This window comes from Nycticebus coucang, chromosome 11, assembly GCF_027406575.1.
Source record: "Nycticebus coucang isolate mNycCou1 chromosome 11, mNycCou1.pri, whole genome shotgun sequence".
NCBI lineage: Eukaryota > Metazoa > Chordata > Mammalia > Primates > Lorisidae > Nycticebus > Nycticebus coucang.
The window spans coordinates 87,788,309-87,807,351 of NC_069790.1; the positions used below are offsets into that span (position 1 = coordinate 87,788,309).

Sequence of the window (19,043 nt, forward strand, 5' to 3'; positions counted from 1 at the left end):
TGATACAAACCACATATTCTACGAAGGATTTGTACCTAAAATATATATGAAGAGACTGACAAAGAATTAATTTCACTGATATTTATGTTGTTTATACAACTCTCTTGTAAACTTACAGAATTTAGCACAGTGTTCTGGTATAGCTATATAATTTTAATAAGCCAGGAAAGGAAGGTTCGGCTACCTGTAATCCTGAAAGCAATTCCTAGTAGATTATTACAATCAGAGACCCCAGTGAGTCACACCTCCCTGTTTCCACTTCATTATGTAGTCTTTTCTCACACAGATTCTTGGCCTAGCCATGTTGACTTGGCTAATGGGACATCGTGCAAGCAAAAGTTCAAAATGATGTCCACTTTAGTGCTGGCCCCCTTTTTCCAAGTTTTCGACCTGCATATGAAGACATTAAGCTGTCCTGCTAGAAACACATGGCCCAACCCGGACAACACCAACAAGAAAAACTTTGAGGCTGTCTCAGACCATCAATCTCTAGAATAATTATCCCACACGTTGCAGAAAGTACAGCAGAAGAACCACTGAAATGAATCCAGCTCATGTCACTAACCCAAGGAATCATGAAGAGATAAAATAGTTATTTTAGATTACTGATTTTCACAGTAGTTGGTATTGCAACATATCATAACCGACAGAGCTTATTATTATTAAATGTTTAATGTTAAATGGGTTTATCCAGTTGTGTAGTTGAGTGCTTTCATTTTAAACTTTAATTTTAAAAAATCTTTTATAATTATACCATTCTAAATTTTTTGAATCTGAAACGCTGATGGTGTATTGAAGATCACTGTAAAGAGTAACAATGTCAGTGTGGATAGTGTTAGGTGTGAACTGATATGGAACCTACCTCGCACATTATATTTTTAATTTAACAGTAGTAATTATAGGCTCTGAATTTCTGCCTGCCTTTTTAACATCAAATGGCCAAAAAGCAATAAATTCAATTTACTCAGAACCACTTACTATGTTTTATTAAATATACCTTTATACACAGATTCAACCTTTAAACCATCACAGACTCTAAACTATTTTTCTTAACATCCGTTTGAAATAGTTTAAAGGAGAAAACCAATTGTCAAACACGGGGATCAGCAGTCTTAAAAGATTAAAATTTTCATCTGTCATTATAATTTTGCCAAATAAGTTATTAAGAGTAATTTGTGGAATTTATTGTTCAAGCTATTATTTAGGTCAAACAATCTAGTAAGCACATTAATGTGAAAAATATTCCGTTTTTCACCATCTTAGCTGCAATAAACTTTAAAGTATGACAATCTTCATGCTTTAGGGCATAATTTGGTTACCAGCTGGGGTCAGGAAGAAACTATCCCTATAGTATAGTATTGCCAATTACCATAGGTGTAAAGTGAACAACAGAAAGAGTCAGGGGGTTACATGGCCCTCTAAAGCATCTGGTATTGGATGCTTTCTGAGTGAGAATTCAGGATAAGATGAAACATTCAATTGTCCCTTTATGTCAATTCCGATATTCCTATGAGCTGCCAATATGACACTGCTGCCACAAGGGAGGGATTTCCTACAGAACAGATGTCACTTACAGTATTATGTAGGCTATCTATCTCAACAAATAATTGCTTGGCACTTCTGCCCTATGGCAAGGGTCTGAAAATATGTTAGGGTAAGAACATACCATACCAGCAGATGGGCATAGATAAAAGAAAGAACAAGAGCACGCTGAGCCCAGAATGCATGTAAAAGCCTGTTGGGAAGACAGGAGCAAATGTCTTTTCATATCTTCAGTGACTAAAGCCCCAAATCAGGATTTTCCAGTTATTAGTTATTTAGAAGTTCAATTGTAAAATTTCTTTACAAGTATGAGTTGCATAAGGCTCCAATTTACTGGAACAAAGAAACTTTGTCTTTTTGGTACACAATGCAATTCCCATTTGAAAATAATTGCATTTTGCTTAAGGCCGGAAACTGATATGAGACTTCCAACACCAATGCCCCCACTTTCACATACACCCCCCCCAAAAAAAAGAAAAAGGAAAAAAACTAGGCTGTGATAAGAGTATGGACACAAAGACTGACAATGAATGACAAAGGACAATTGAGATGGGACTTGCCTGAGAGAGACAGCAAGAGAGGAAAAAAGTCCTTTTAAAATATCAATAAGAGAATCAAAGAAAGCAAGATCCTTTTGCTGATAAAAGGGGAAAAGTTAATAACAGTGAAGAAAGAGAAGCCAATTGCAATATGTTCCCACTGTAATGGAAGAAAAGAAGATGAAGGGTAGATTCAGAAAGCAATGATTTTAAATAAGTTTAACATATATGTTGCTTTCATGTTTAACACAATTTATGGATTAAAGTTTTAAAAATATTGTAACTATTTGCCCCAATAGTAGATTTGATTTGGCTATTTAAATCATTAATCAGAGAAAAAGGAGGGTGTTTTTGTTCACAAAAAAGCAGTAAAGGCATTTTTACTTTTAAAGTAGCATTAATTGCAGAAAAGAGCTTGGGGGTAGCTCAGGATGGGCGGAACAATAATGAACATATTGCAAATTATTAAAAGGCGTTAAGTCATATCTCAGAATTAGAAAATGCTTGCAGGCACTATTGATACTTTTCTATGTCCGCAATGGGACACATGTAATAACTGCTTTGAAAGTTTCTAGACAAAAATAATTTTGTCATTTAGTAATGTCTGAAAACCGTGATTTAACTGAACGTTTAATGTTCATATGTTGAAGCTCATTCAAAGATGACTCTTAAGGAAAATCCTAAGCTTTACTTCCTAGGATCCCTTTGTTTGGTCCTTTAACACTGAAGTTCTTTAATTTTTATCACAAGTACTAATTCTATTACATGTTACTTTATTTTCAAAGTTTAATAATCCACCCTCAATTATTACTATGGAAAAACAGAGTACAAGTTTCCTACTGAAGAATATAATCTCCAATTTTTCTATCTGGTTTCCAGCTACAAACCAGCTGAGAAAAGTGTAATGTAGGGGAAATTGCCTGATGATCAATCATGCAATTTATTCATTTTTCCAGTTCTCAAAGCAAAAAACAGTAGGACAGAGAAGCATTCACCACCCAATTCCAGCCAACATCAGGAGTTAGACTTCACCCTAAAGGAAATGAAAAGTTAGTGCAATGCCTTTGTTGGTGTGTTTGCTTGTTTGGGAGGAGGTCCCACAATGGTTATTTATTATGTGGTGACTGATCTCTGGGGATACATGGTGGCAAAAGATTGATATCCTAGAGAGCAAGGATATCAGTGTGAAACACTGTAGAAATATAGATAAGAAATGATGGTGACCTCAACTAGGGTACGGGCGGCAGCAATAAAGGAAAATTGGCAGATTTGAGAACTATAAGGGAGAATCTATAAGATAACAGTAACAGAAATAAAGGAGAAAAAAGATTAAAGCACATGAATAAATATTCTAGTTACTAAGTTCAAGACGTCGAAGAACAAGCAAAGTGTTCATTTGGCTTTATTTTGTAAAAGCATTAAGAGACTCTAGCGCCTTCATTAGTTCAGGTTATATTGAATTTGAAGAGGCATCTAAGTAGAAACACTAAAATATTTGGATGTGTAGTTCAGAGAAAAGCTATAAACTGGAGACAAATATTTAAATGTTATTAGTATTCACATTTATTGAAGTAGTAGTAGTGGGTAAATTTGTCTGGAATACTGTAAAAAAGTCAGAAGCAAAGAATCCCATAAATAGTTTTAAGGAAAACCATTTGATAACCAACTGTTTTGTATGCACCTACTGTGTTCCAGTCACCAGACCTGCACCTGATAAGACATACAGTAACAAACTGTGGTATATGTATACCATGGAATACTATTCAGCCATGAAAAGATAGGGATTTTATATCTTTTATGTTTACCTGCATGGAGTTGGAACATATTCTTCTTAGTAAGGTATTTCAAGAATGGGAAAAAAGTATGCAATGTACTCAATGCTATTACAAAACTGATATATTAAAGAATTACATGCCCACAGGAACTATAAAACAAAAATTTAGTCTAGCAAGGGAGAGGGTTGAAGAGGGGAAGGGAATTGGAAGGGAGAGGGTGATTGGTGAGAGGAGGGACGGCATTTGGTAAGAACTCACCTAATGTACACAATGCGAGGGTTTTTAGCATCTCCACCTCAGGGTGGGAGGCTCTCCTACAGCTTGAACTTTACCTTGGAAGTGAGAACAATGTAACCTAAGAATTTGTTTCCTCATATTAATGTAAAATTAAAAAATAATAATAAATTTATGTGAAAAAAATAAGGCAGATAAAGTTACTTCTTTTATGCAGCTTACATTTTCAACGGATGAGCCAGAAATTTAACCAAGTAAACACATAAACAACAGCAAAAACCCTAACATAATAGGTTAGGTATTTTCAGATAGTTGGAAGAACATAAGACAGCCATGTTAATAACGAGTTCTTGCAATGCAGTAAAACACTTCCGGGGAGGGGGGGGAGAAGTAGAATAGGAAAAAAAGACAGAAAGGAACATTTGGAACCCCCTCACCCCAGGATGCAAAGCAGGAAATGAGACTAGGTCTCCATAAAGCTGAACAAAGAGAAAGTGGTATAACTTAGAGAAACCAAGACAGAAAAGGGAAAGTTTTGCTTTCTCTCTGATAAGGCCACCAAAAAATGTGAAAAGTTATTCTGCCAAAGCTGCTTCTTACACAGTGTGAGAATAGTCAAAATGGACAGGTCTCAAAAAAATATTTAAAGAAAGAAATTGACTTGAACCTAAACTCTAGTTTAGTGTTTTTTCAACCTTTTTTTAACCTCACGGCACACTTAAATTGCATTAATCAAAAAAAAACTGAAAAGAAAGAATATACTTACTGTGGTTGGAACTTATTTTAAAACTAATTTAATTAATGGTCCTTAAAATTGGGGTGGGGGGACACACCTAAGATCCTGCCACGGCACACCAGTGTGCCATGGTACACCAGTTGAAAATCACTACTCTAGTTGAAAGGCCAAGAGAAGGGACTGGGCATTGTTGAGTCTAGCAAGAAAAATAATTTTAAAATAATGAAGACATGACATTTCCTTAAATTTTGAACTAAATTTCTTAGTTTATAAAGTTTTAATACACAAAATGTAATTTGGAATGGAAATGTATACTATTTCTGTTCTTCTCAATTATCTATGTCTGAAATTTCACCTGCAGGGTTAGTTAACACTTATAGACACTGCTATTCATTTTGTGGCAGCTTTTAGAAATAATTACCATCTCTATATACATATACCTGGACATTTATATGTAAAAGATAATTAAAAATGAAGAGATCTATTTTGTTTTTAAAACTAACAAACAAAATTGTTTGTTGAGTACATACTGTTTTTAAAATCTAAAGAAATTTTTCTTTGAACAATGCCATGATGCCTTTCAAGTAAATGCAAGATATTTAAAGAGGTCACTACCAGTTATAATAAATTACTAAAAGCCTCCCAAAAAGGGGAGACATACAAGGAAAAGTTGAAAATGAACAATAGTCTTTACATTACGGAACATGATTACGAAGCTAAAGGTGACCAATTTTCTATGTTTCAAGATAAGTAAAAGTAAATTACAATAAAATTACAGGTCAATAATAGTGAAGATGTGGGAGAACATTAATATTCTAACTCCTCTGAATGCCACGATATTACCCAAAAGGTTGTATTATTCCCTCTGTTTCATTATGTAAAATCACGACAGACCTGAGACATAGGTGTTGATTAATAAGAATTACAGTGCCAGGCTGCCTTATACTTGAGGACACTAAGAGAACAGGTGAGTCCTGTTCCTCTAATTCCACTCAGCTCTGTGAGCCATTTTCCTCCATTAGTAAGCACTTGGGCGATAAAGCTATTTCACAGGATATTAGATGCTGTGAGTCTCAACTGTATAATGTATGTTATTCAGACAACACAATGAGGATTAGGTGACTTCTTTAGGTTTCTTGATTATGGTGGTGATTATATGTTGGATGAACTTAGTATAAGAACATCTACCATTTCAGGTCATCCATTACTCATTATCCATAGTAGCAGCTACATTTACTCAGGTCCAAACCATATATTCCTCCCATTTGTAAGAAAAGGGAACTTCATTCTGGTCAAGAAAAAAAAATTTAGAGACATTACGTAAGTTCTCACTTTTTTTAGCATTACAGTTTTTCTAATTTCTATCCTTTTTATCAACTCTAGAGGCAGAGGGACTTCCAAACTATGTAAGGTACACTATCCATACAGGACACTTGATAGAAATTCTCTTTTTTCTTTTTTTTCCATTTATTTAAAAATAGGGTATGGTTTTATTTTAAAAAGTGTATGGTTATAAGAGATCTTTGAAAGTGACGAAATCAAAAAGGTGCTCAGTATAAATGTAAGTGAGACTCATATCTGGAAGAGATGACCAAATCCTATAGGTTATTTAACAAACTCAGAACACCCAAAGTGCAACCAGAAAATGAGATCTAAGCATGGAAGATTTTTTTGTTGTTGTTAAGTAAATTCCACCTTCTTTTATTATAAGTACTGTAGTTTTAGGTTAAAATTTTTTAATAGTATATCATCTTCAACTCTGTAACTTTCCAAGAGTCTTAGAAACATTCTTGACCTTCTTCATATTCATAAAAGTTTTAGAACTATCCTGTCAGTTTTCATAATAAAATATACTAGATATTTAATTTGTGATGAAAATGTGTCAAACGGTCTATGAAACTAGTGTATGGTGCCCCATGATCACATTAATGTACACGGCTATGATTTAATAAAAAAAAAAAAAAATCCTGAACTCTTTAAGGACAATGTGTTTATAATGAAAATGTTAGCTTTCCTCAAAGCATGGAAGATTTAACAACTAAGTCTGTGATTGCAATTTTTCACCGTTTTATGAATTTACCTCTATATCAAGGGTAATATCCTTAATATATGTATCTCACTATTTTCCCTTTGCTGTATCCCAACTCCATTTCCTGCATCCTTCCAGATCTATAATCCAAGCCCACAGAAAAGTAAAGGTGAACACCAATGCTGGAAAAAGGAAGGTGTAGACAGTTCCTGGCATACCAAGAATGAATATGTTTCTTCAAAAAATATATATAGAGAGAAAGAGGTCAAAGTGAGTCCAGATGTCAGATTTTAAGGTCCTGGTTCCCTACTCTGGGACAAGCCATTAATAGGTATGCTGTAGACTGTTTGCAAAAGGACATAAATCCCAACAGACAGGGAAGAAACATAAACAAGAAGCATTTTTGTCTCTTTTCCCATTTAGAGTTCTGATAGTGTTGAGTGAACTCAGTGTATCAGAAGAGATGACTTGACAAACACTCCTGCAGGCTCCCAGTAGGTGAGGGGCAGCAAAGAGCCCCACCTGGGCTCTGTGGTTGAGGCCCCAGGGCCACTGGCATTGACCTCTGATGCTGCCAAGAGAACACACTCTAAATCCCCTCAGCCGCAGACTTAGCAGTAGAAGCCAGCAGAAAACTGAGGCCAGGCAGAGCAAGAAGCATCTCACAGGTGGCCATCCGAGCCAGAGGACATAAAGACAATGTAAACTTTGCTTCGTATCTATAAAAGTCTGGGTGTTCACCAAAAAAGAGATTTAACCTTAAAGTAACCACTTGAAAGGTTACTTTTGGACAGTAGATATGCCTATTATTCTCTCCTCAATGTTCTAGCTCCTTTTCCCCATTTCTTACCACTCTCCACTCCCTAATAAAATGGAAATGTTGAGAGGGTGGTGGGAAATTCAAGAAAAAAAGTCTGAAAATATCATAAAAAACAGAAGAGCTATATTTTTCTCATAATTTTCTACTTTTCCACACATTATCAACAAAATTAAATTAGGCAATCCAAGAAGATAGAGCTTCTCATGTAGAAGATACTCACATTTGACACAGGGCTGGCACATGATCTGTGCTTAGAAAGAAACATTGTTCTGTTGGATAAAGAGTACTGTTATTATATATATTCTAAAAAGTCTTAATTTCTTTCTTGAAAATAAATATTTATTGAAACACATTGCAATGTGTCATCAAGAAGTCTCACAGCATTTAAAATACACTTATCACAATACGAATGTCTAAGGCTTAGACTTTTCCAGTACTAGGCCTCAACACTTATAAAAATGTCGTAACTGTGAGCTGTCTGTTAACTTTGAATGCAGTTTCAAAGTGGGCAGTGCCGTTATAAATTCACTGCAGATAGAAATCTGTCCTCAGATTTTTTTTTTTTTTTTTGGTCCTCAGCCTTTCTTAACCCAGAAATTTAATTCTTAGCACACTCCATAGTTTTGTTCTTGCTATAAAACCCTGGTGCACAATTCGTGTCTGTCCACATATCACTTCCTCAGGGTCGGAAACCTATTTGTCATATTTCTTTTAATTGTACAGAATGATCTTGTTCTCCGTCACCTTTATCTAAGATAGAATTTTCTACCTTAGATAAAAGTTGAAGAGTGAGAGACTATATCTGGGTCGAATCAACTTCAAATGTTCAAAACAAATTTGACCAAATACGGCTTAATGGACAAAATTAGCTGAAACCCCTCCATCCTGCAGATGGTGTTGAAGAGATTAAGTCACTTAGGGTTTTAAATGGTGGAGACTTTACTAAGGTAATGAAAGCAAGTATCATAATGCCCTGCCTTAATAGTTGACTATTGAGACAATTGCATACCTTACAGAAATTTCTGGGATGCCATATCTGTATCATCCCCTTTACCCTCCAATTCTGATAATAGACCATACCCTCCATCTGTCCCTACAGCCGTGAAAGTGAATAATTTATCACTAAAAACTGAGCACACACTCACCAACTTTGTCATAATGACCAGACCAAGAGCTAGACGTAGAATCCCACCAAACCTTCCTTGGAATATTTAACACTACCATGGAATAATGTAAGTCCCACTTACCTTGAGGGCAAGCTGTGAGGATGTGAGCCTAGAGGGATTGAAGCCTACACAGTTTGTTGCACAGATAAACCCACCTGAGAACAAAGGCAGTATGCAGAGAGAAGCTCAGATGAAGCAGAGACATTCTTGGGATTGGAAGTTCCAGTTCTAGTGACCCCAAATATCAGCTTTCCTTTCTAGTAATAGCAGCCAACAAATTCCCTCTGAGTCTTAGTCTACCTCAAACTGGGTCATTATTACTGGGTTCTCATCATCAGGGTTCTCAATAATAAAACCAGAAAGAAAGTGGTAAGACCCAACAAGGTGGATAAATAAGGACTTCCAGCATTGTCATAATCAGAGAATAACAACACTTTCGCTAATTATGTAATTTTGAGATAATTTTTAAAAATCTCTGAGCCTTAATTCACTGTCTGCAAAATGGGACTTATAGCTACCATATTACATTATTGAAGAATTAGAATAATGTGTATAAAACACTTAATATGATTCCTGCCCCACAGCACTTGCTTAATAAGTGCTAAAAATGTTTTGTTTTGACAATGAGGATGTGAGGATAATGACAAGGAGGATCCTAAGAAGATAAAGATAATAGAACTCAGAATCGTATGTGATTTTCCATCAAACCTACCTGCTTAAACACATCTTGCAAAAGAAAGAAAAATGTAATAGAAGTAATTATAATCAAAACATATTGATTACCTTAAGAAGCAATGATTTTTTAAAGCTTAACTTACAATAAATAAAAGTGTTGTTACTGAAAGTTTAATCGAGGTCAATGGAATAGTCTTATTTTTTAAGAATAAATGTTACATGAAAGCTTTAGCATTTGTAGAGATGGAGATGAGAATAGAGCAATACTTTATATCACCAAACCCATGTTCAGTACAATCTACCAAGCGTTTCTGTCACTGTATTTATTTCTCCTTCTACATTATAAAACTCTCATAGAAAAATCATCTTTTTTTCATTTTTGGACCCTAGAAATACAGCTCAAGAACTTGGCCCAAAGAAGGTTCTCACAATACAGTATTTACGTTAAAATGGATTCGAGAAGAGTGCTGAAAGCATAAGACATAAGTTCCTGTCTTGTTTCTGCCACTTACGAGAAGTGCTACCTGGAATAAGTGTAGGTTCACCTCCTCACAGCACTTGCCCTTAAAGATTTCTATTCTAACCTCCTACCTCAGTACAAAAATTCCACCTAAAATATGTTTGCTACCTACACACACTGTGATAGACCCTTTACAAAAAGTAATCTTCAAATGTCCATCACCATTCTTTGGCATAACTATTATCTTTTATATTGAATAACTCAACAAGTTAATACTTTGTAAAGCCCAATGTCAGAGAGCCACAGTGCAGACTCAGAATCCTAACTTGAAGAACACATCCTTCCTATATACCATACCACTTCTCTGCATCTTATATATTTTTATACATTTATAACCATTAATGAATAATAGCTTTTAATGAATTTATGACCATTAATCTTCATATGGCATAGTCCATTGCTTGGTTTCAATAGCCAAGGAAGGGATCTTCCTTATAAAAGTTCTAACCTTCTTTGTAAAAGTTAAAGTATTCCAAAATATCAACTAGTATTATCAAGATAACAATAGAGATAATAATGATAATGATAGGAAAGAGAAAAGTATATATTTTAAAAGCTTTTCTGCTTTAACACTGTTAAATGAACCACTTGTTACAAATTTGCATTCTTATTTTTTCTTCAACTTTTGAGTACCATTAAAATGTATAGATTTTCGTAGGTAGTTACGTACTATATTTATTAATACTTGGAAATTACAGCTATATATGTATACAGATACGTACCTTGGAAAAGGATGGTAATTGACTTGTAGAAATGGCTGGTCTTACTGGAAAAAGTCTATGAAACATTGGTTTGTATGACAACTGCATGTGGAACTCTGTATGCTGGGCCCTGGTTTCCTGGCTGAGTTGAAGTCTCTTCTCCTTTCCTCCTAATTGTTCTTTCAGCTGAAATGGGAGTCCAGTTAAAGCTTGTAACATATTTTTCTTCTTTTCTTCTCACTATTAGTGGATTTGGGTGGGGGGGAAAAACACTGAAAAACACATACAAAACATCATTTTCTTTTATCACTTGAGATTACATGTCATAAAATAAATGGAGCAAATGATAGGGGAAGCATCTGAAATAGCAAAACAAACCCATTCTTTAAGGGTTATGGTTCACCAATAAAGATACAATTCTTAATGTTCAAGTTAAAAAAAAAAAAAGATGAGAAGAAACAGTTGGCATTCAGCTAACAATTGTGTTTGGAGATTTGTGCCTGACTTTGTTATTCTGAGCAAAGCCAGGTACCAGTCTCTTGGGATTATGTACAAAGGCAAGAAAAAAAGTGGACATGTACAAACCTCAAAGGTGACTGCTGGGTTAATAAAACAGTCTGTTTTCTGTTCGCCCACTCTTGCTCTCAGTGTGCAAGTATATTAAAATAAGTCAAAAGGAAAACCATTCACTGTTCAAAAATAATTCAGCTACAAGTCACAGTTTCCAGCTGCTGAAGAGCCTTCGTGTATTTAAGTGCACTTACAAGTGACCTATACATCTCCCTGGATGAAAGCTGTATCCTCATTAAAGGAGAAATAAACACAAAATAGGAACAACTGTCACATAGAAAAACACATCACAATAGATACCACATTTCCCACACTCGGTTTCGGACTTGAGTTATCACAGACAAGAGCAGCGCTGTCCTGGAAGTAACCTCTAAAGGCAACAAAAATAAAATAAGAAAGCTGCTGAGGGAACTGGATGTCGAGTGAATGGCCATCCGAATTCTTATTCAAAGTATCTGGAAAAATATCTTTTTCTTTATGTACACATAAGACATTTTTTTGTTGTTGTTGTTGGGGATTCATTGAGGGTACAATAAGCCAGGTTACACTGATTGCAATTGTTAGGTAAAGTCCCTCTTGCAATCATGTCTTGACCCCATAAAGTGTGACACACACCAAAGACATTATAATAATATAAAATGAGTGAAATAAATAAACACAACCCCCAGGGACTTTATAATGCTGTACATTATATTTTTAAATAAACTCACTTAGATAACTTCTGGTTTAAACATTTATTTGATGTCATACCGACCTTTTCTTGTCTGATTTCTTCTCTAGAGAATTGTAACATTGATAGGACTCTGAAAATAAAAAAGATAGTTATTGTTCAATTCTAATAATACTGTTCCTATTTGTTATAAGGCAAAAACATACATTCATTATTCAATGTAATAACTTCAGTCCTAAGTAAGCACAGCAGATTTATAAAAGGTATATGTGCCTTCAAAAAATCTCAAAAGTAGATAAACATTATCTGTTAATAATAAGGGCAAAAATTTTCTTCAGGTTAATGTAAAGGTACAAACAAACAGGTCAAAATACTTGATTTTGTTAGGTACAGAGAAGAATTTTGATAGAAAATAACTGATTACAGAAGTATATACTAACAATTATTTCAAAGCAGGGTAAGGTGTTCCTTTTATATACAGACAACACCTTTGCTCAATTATTTTCACAGTAATTAGCACACACTAATTTCCTGTTTTCTCTTCTACCCACTCAATAGAACACAAGCTCCTCAAGTGCAAAGTTTCTTATAGTTGTTAGAACCCCCATTTTTTTACATCACATGGTACATAATATGAACTCAGTAATTACTAATTAGTTGGTTGACTAATTAGTTGGTTGATCAAGTGCACAGTTAATTCCTGCTTTGAATTGCCAACATTAATTGCCAACATTAATTCCTACTTTGAATTGCCAACCCCCTGCTGGAAGATTGCAGAAGAACTGGAAAGGGAAGATGGTTCTAGAAGGAAACTAATGTTTTCTATGGCAAACTGTATTCCATGAGCAATGGACATGCTGCATAGCAAAAAAGAACCACACAACTCTGAATTATGCATTAAACTAGAATACACAAAACAATCCATAATGAAATTGAAACCCAATATATGAGTATAGCTAATAAGGGATCAGCAACCAAATCTAAATAAATTAAAATGGATAGGCCCAGACTTAATTATGTGATCTTGGAAACAAGATATTTAAGGAACCAAGGTTATTGATAAGAAAAACTTATTAAAAATGTGGAAAGATGCCTTTTCGATGCAAAGTTTCCATGTTGTTTTGTTTTTCTCTTTGAAGAAATACCCAATTGTGGGATTGCTGGATTGAATGACAGGTTTACTTTTAGTTATTTAAGGAATCTCCATACTGTTTTCCATTGAAGTTGTACTAATTTGCAGTCCCACCAACAATGTATAAGCATTTCTTTCTAAATTGGAACTAACCAATGATTACATATGAGCACAGAGGAAAGTAATACTCAGTAGAAACCAACTGGGGGACGGGGAAAAAATGGGAGGAGCAAAAATCTACCTAAGGGGTACTATGAACACTGTTTGGGTAGCAGGCACACCTTTAGTCAGGACTCAAGCATTATAAACCTGACCCATGTAACTTAAAACATTCATAACCCATTCATATTTTGAAATAAAAAAATAGAAATATAGATCTAAGCAACCGCAGACTAGTGAGCTTGAGTTTTTTAGGCCCCATGAAATTCTAAAGCCAATTATTAAACAGTTAGTCTAAGAATTCATGAAAATTAAACTGGAATTCACCAGAAGGTAGCCAGAGTCAAGAGACTTGTAAGAAGACGAACTTCCTTGGCTCATGTTATGAATATGTACCTCCTGGCACTTAAATTATTTCCCCTTGTCCCTATTTTTCAGGGGTTTAACTGTGTCCACCCTCCCAAAAGTATGTTGAAGTCTTAACTCCTGGTACCTATCAAGGTGACCTTATTTGGGAATAGGGTCTTTGCAGATATAATCAAAGTGCAAATTAAGATGAGGTCATATTAGACTAGGGTAAGCCCTTAGTCCAATAATGACTGGAAGTTTTAGGAAGGGGAGAAGAGACACAGACAATGCAGACTGATGGGGAAGAACGCTGTGATGGTGGAGCAGAGATTGGAGTTGTGCTACAAAGACAAATAGCATTTTTCCCATAATCCCCAATAATGAACCACCCTGTTGACAACTTGTTTTTTTTTTCTTTGCAGTTTTTGGCCAGGGTCGGGTTTGAACCCGCCACCTCCAGTATATGGGGCCAGTGCCCTACTCCTTCAAGCCACTGGCACCACTTGACAACTTGGTTTTTCCATTCTAGCCTTCAGAACTTCAAGAAAATAAATTTCTGTTGTCTGAAGCCACTCAGTTTGTAGTAATTTGATATGGCAGCCCTAAGAAACTAATATTCTATAAAAAGAAATTGGTGTTATACCTTCCTCAGGTACCTGCTTAGGAGAATTATAATATAAGTAAATATTAATTTCACAAAAATTTCTTATGATGTGTCCACTGATGAAATAAATCTATGTGAGCTCAATTATCAGTTAGGTTCAAAGTTACTAAAAGTGCCATTCCCAACAACAGCTGATTAATAATTCAACATAAATTTAATTTTCCCCCAAATCTTCATTTATTGATAAATTGAAAATAATGCTCCTATCTCATACTTTTTATCTTTTAAGGCCCTTGATAGATAAAGCTACCCAAGTCCGGGAAACTGACCCAAAGTAATACTGCTAATAGTGGACACAGAACTGTTTATCTACCATTTTCTAGTCAATGCATTTAACAAGACTTAGAGAAATATGTACAATGGATGTGAAATGAGGGGAAAAGTTAGGAAAAATGAAACTCACACATTTAAAAATAAAATTCTTATTATTATCTTAACAATAAGTTACTATTCTAACAAAATACTTTAGTAACCCTCATCAATAACAGTTTAATATTTTAAACCAGAGTAATACTTGACACATAAAAGATACTCAATAAATTGCTATCATTATTAATAAGCTAGGCTATTAATATAATTAATAGTATAGGCTAGAATAATGTCTTAAAGTCCCTTCATTGGAATTATACAATATTGCATTTGGGTTCAAAATTTAAATAGATAGGACGTGGAATAGATCCAGGGTCATCATCAATTCATATGGAATAGATTCGGAGATTTGAGATGACCAAAGGCTTATGAAAAAAGTAAAACAAAAAGAAAACAAAACAAAACCACAGAAGTAAGAATTCAGGGTATATTCATAGGTATGTACCAGCCTGTGATAATTTGCAGAGGGTGGCTATCAAAGAGGTTCTATTTTTTTCAAAGCAGCAATTCTCTTCTTTAAATTTGACTTATGGTCAGCATGTCAGAAAGAGAAGACAAAGTTCCAAAGGGAATGGAGAGTTCCTTAAGACTTTGATCCCACACTTCAGGAAAATACAATGGTATGCAAATCCTGGGGAGCAGAGTTTGGTGAAAGCCATTTCTTCTACTACTTAGAAACCACTGAAGCTTCACAAAAGCAGCAACCAGGACATGCAGCACCAGTAAAGCGTGTCACAGACTCCCTTAGTTAAGACCGAAGTGTGCAAAGAAGGGCCACTGACCTTTGAAGGGCTAAAAGAATGACACTAACTAGGCAGAGACACCTGAGCATCTCATACTCAGATATTCAAATGAGGCCCTAAGGGTAGTGGGGGAGGGAAGACACTTGACAGAGGACAATGACAAAGTCACCAGAAGGGGAAAATTTCCCCACACACTTACTGTCACGAACATCAGTGATATCAAGGAAGCAGGACAGATAGATCTAATGTCGCTCGTGTAGCTTTTTGTTAAGTAAATCTCTTTTTCAAGGCTGTCAGGAAAAGTACAGGCAACTTGGAACCCTCTGGATGTACAATGTACTTTTCTACATGTTAATGTGGAACACAATGCCTGTGATACTCATCACAGAAGTAATTCAGTTTATTTATACCTGAGTTATTTCTAATGAGAGGTTTCAGACAATGTTGGACTATATCAGTTTCTTGTGGCCACTATAAAAAAAAAAAATCAGAAACTTGGTGGCTTAAAACTAGATGCATATCTCTTGCAGTTCTGTAGCATAGAAATCTGAAACTGGTTTCCCTGGCATAAAGTCAAGGTATTGGCAAGGCAGGGCTGGCTCTTTCTGGAGGCAGCTTTATAACGGAATCCATGTCCTTGCTTTTTTCAAGATTACAGAGCTGCCTGTATTCCTTGGCTTGTGGCCACTTTCTCCATCTTCAAACTGTGTCACTCTAATCCTCGTTTCCATGGTCACATGCCCTTCTCTCTGACTCTGACTTCTGCATCACTCTTATGTATATAAGTACTGTATGATTATAGTGGGTCCACCAGATACCAGATAATCCAGAATAAGCTCCCCTTCTCTAGACCCTTGACTTTATCACATCTATAAATCTCTCTCACCATGTACAGCAACATTTGCAAGTTCCAGGATTAGGATGTGGACGTATTTGAGAGACTATTATTCAGAATACCACACCTGTTTTAAAAAGAAACATTATAGGAACAGAGCGTAGTATAAAGTGTTAAGCATAAACTAGCTCGCTTGATTTCCAAACATTTACAGTGCTTTTTAGGTGCCAGATACTTTCCTAAATGCTTTACAAATATTAACTCTTCAGTCCTAGAAGGTGTGGATCATTATAATCCCCCACTGTACTGATAAGAAAGCTGCAATACCGAAAGGATAAATTATTTTCACATGGCTTTGTGTTTATTTAAAGCCAGTGTGAATCCAAATCATGCCTCTGAGCTAGGTGACCTTGGCACAGTATTTTCACTAGGAAAAACATATTTTACATGACTGGAGTGAGGATTTAAATAAAATCGCACAAAATTTACTCATTACATAGTAGATAATAAAATAAATATAGTAGAGACATTGACCAAAAAAAAAAAAGGAAAAGAAAAATGAAGATGGTTAGAGAATTAAAAACATTGTCACCTGCAAAATGATAGTTTAGCTTGGAGAAGAAAATAATTATATGGAAGACATGATAGCTGTCTTGAAATATGTGATGAACTTTCCTATGAAGGGGAAGTAGATTTATTTTAATGTGCCCCCATAAAACCAAACTAAAACCTAAGGGTGGAAATTACATGGTGATAAATCTGGCTTGAAAAAAATTTAGAAAGTTCTAATAATTAGAGTAATACACCAATGAAAAAGGCTGCCCCAGAGTTTCGTAAGCTTTCAGTCAGCCGAAATGTTCGAGTACAAGCTAAATGACTCTGTAGTATATAAAATACAGAAAGGATTTCAACAATGAGAGGAACATTCAAATACATTCTTGCATTTATTTGGCAAATATTGACTGACCGTCTTCTATGTGTAGTGCCTCCAAGATCCCTTACAGCTCTTAAAAATATTAGAATCTACTATTTTTTGAATGAGTAAATAAGGACACATTTCCCAAAAATGTACAAAATTTCAGGCTAATTCTCATTGGAAGGTTCTACTGATTCTTCACCTCCCACGCTCTCTGGCTTGTCTGCCATGATCTGCTGTGAGCTTTACATTTATATCATTTATCACTAGTCACAGGAAAGCTTTCTCTATGGTAAAGAGTCCGTGTGTAATGGGAAAATCGGTCATTTTTATATTCTGACAGAAGTGGCTTTTCTTGAAGGAGAGAAGATAGTTTTATCCCACAATGGTTAGTTGGCTTTTTTTATTTTTTACTTTTTGTCAATACAAATAAAGACAATACCAATTAACCTCTTTTAATAAAAAAATAAAAAATAAGAGGGGATAATTCTCATTTAATATGAAGCATGGGCCACTCTTGGAAGACTCTGTGCTTTGTGATTATCTCCAGCAAAGATATACATAAACTTTGTCCATTCTTTGAACCCACATATAAATCTACTAAGTCTGATTTGTGAGGCTGTCTACCTAATTCTCATCTAATTTCCTTGAGTAAAGGAAACTGCTGTTGGAGCATTACCTGGGGAATCCAAGAAAGACTATAACTTCTGAACAGACTGCGCCCAGTTCCTATACCATCCATAGACATCACAGAACTGCTGACTGCATTTAGTACGCGTCAGAAGGAACCAGATCATTGGATAGCCTTCTGTGTGATTTGTGCTACTTAAAATACCTTCTTTGCAGAAGATTTAGAGCAAGGATAATGATAACTCCAAAACAAGTTGCCTTTAATGAGATCTTATTATATGATGTACCATCATAGGCAATCCTTTCAACAACCCAGTCAAGGAGGCAACCCTCTTTTCCTGTCTAGAGAATATAATGTCTTTAAGATTAAAGCCCCAAGGGATGTAGAGTTCTTGAGCTCCTATTGACTGATAAACTGCCTCCACATCCCATGACTCCTTCCCTAACAAAGCCAATTAAGTTGGAATAAATATTTGAAAGTCACTACAAGTTTGTATTTAGATATCTTTTACAGAAATAAACAGTGAGCCAGACAGGATTAGAACCCAATTTCAAAATAGCTAACTATTTTCCAAATGATTAAATTAAATGTAAAAATTACTGTCAGCCCTCTAGTCTAGCCAAATCACTGAGTTATTACATATCATGCAAGAGCCTGTATAAGTAAGAACATTTTTTAAAAATATGGTAAATTTTCTTCTCTTCCCTTTCAAAATGCCCCAAGGCACTTGTGTACATTATGGACACCACTGGCCTGAAAATTCTCAGTTGAGGGAAAAAGAAATCCAAAATCCTTATTTTATAAGAGTGCTAAAAGCATCTAAAATGATAACTATTTTGTACCTTTAACACCAAAAGATCAACTGATTTTTATTTTTTACTTTAGAGTTGACCTTTATTTAACCCATGGCATGCCAAAGTTATGGCCTGAAGCAATTTTTTCAGTGACTGCCTTGACTTTGGACAAGAATAGACATCTCATTCACCCTGTCTCTGAATCCCTCTACTGGTGGTCAGTCCAACAAAGAAAAAAACATTTTTCAACATATATAAAATACTAAAACTTTCTATTGAATTATTTATTTCCTTCATTTCAAATACATTCAAGGCTATAAAATGTTTGCAAATTCAAAAATAATCAAAAATTTTCCTCAAAGTTATTATTGAGCTATTCAATAAAATGTTTGTGCTCAGTTATATGTAAAAAATAACGAGATGATTGTGCCTGTTTAATAAAAAAGCTGAAACAGTTTCTTTTTATCAATTGACT

General features: G+C 35.1%; 1 protein-coding gene across 1 annotated transcript in view; it reads right to left on the reverse strand.

Moving 5' to 3' along the window:
- TFEC (transcription factor EC) overlaps positions 1–19,043 on the reverse strand; it is a 184,669-nt gene that overhangs the window by 125,580 nt on the left and 40,046 nt on the right. The window contains exons 2-3 of the mRNA XM_053553844.1: positions 12,062–12,110; positions 10,759–11,009 (exon numbers count right to left, since the gene is read on the reverse strand). Of these exons, the coding sequence (XP_053409819.1) occupies positions 10,759–10,956 (198 nt within the window). The 5' untranslated portion in view covers positions 10,957–11,009; positions 12,062–12,110. The remainder of the gene's footprint in view (positions 1–10,758; positions 11,010–12,061; positions 12,111–19,043) is intronic.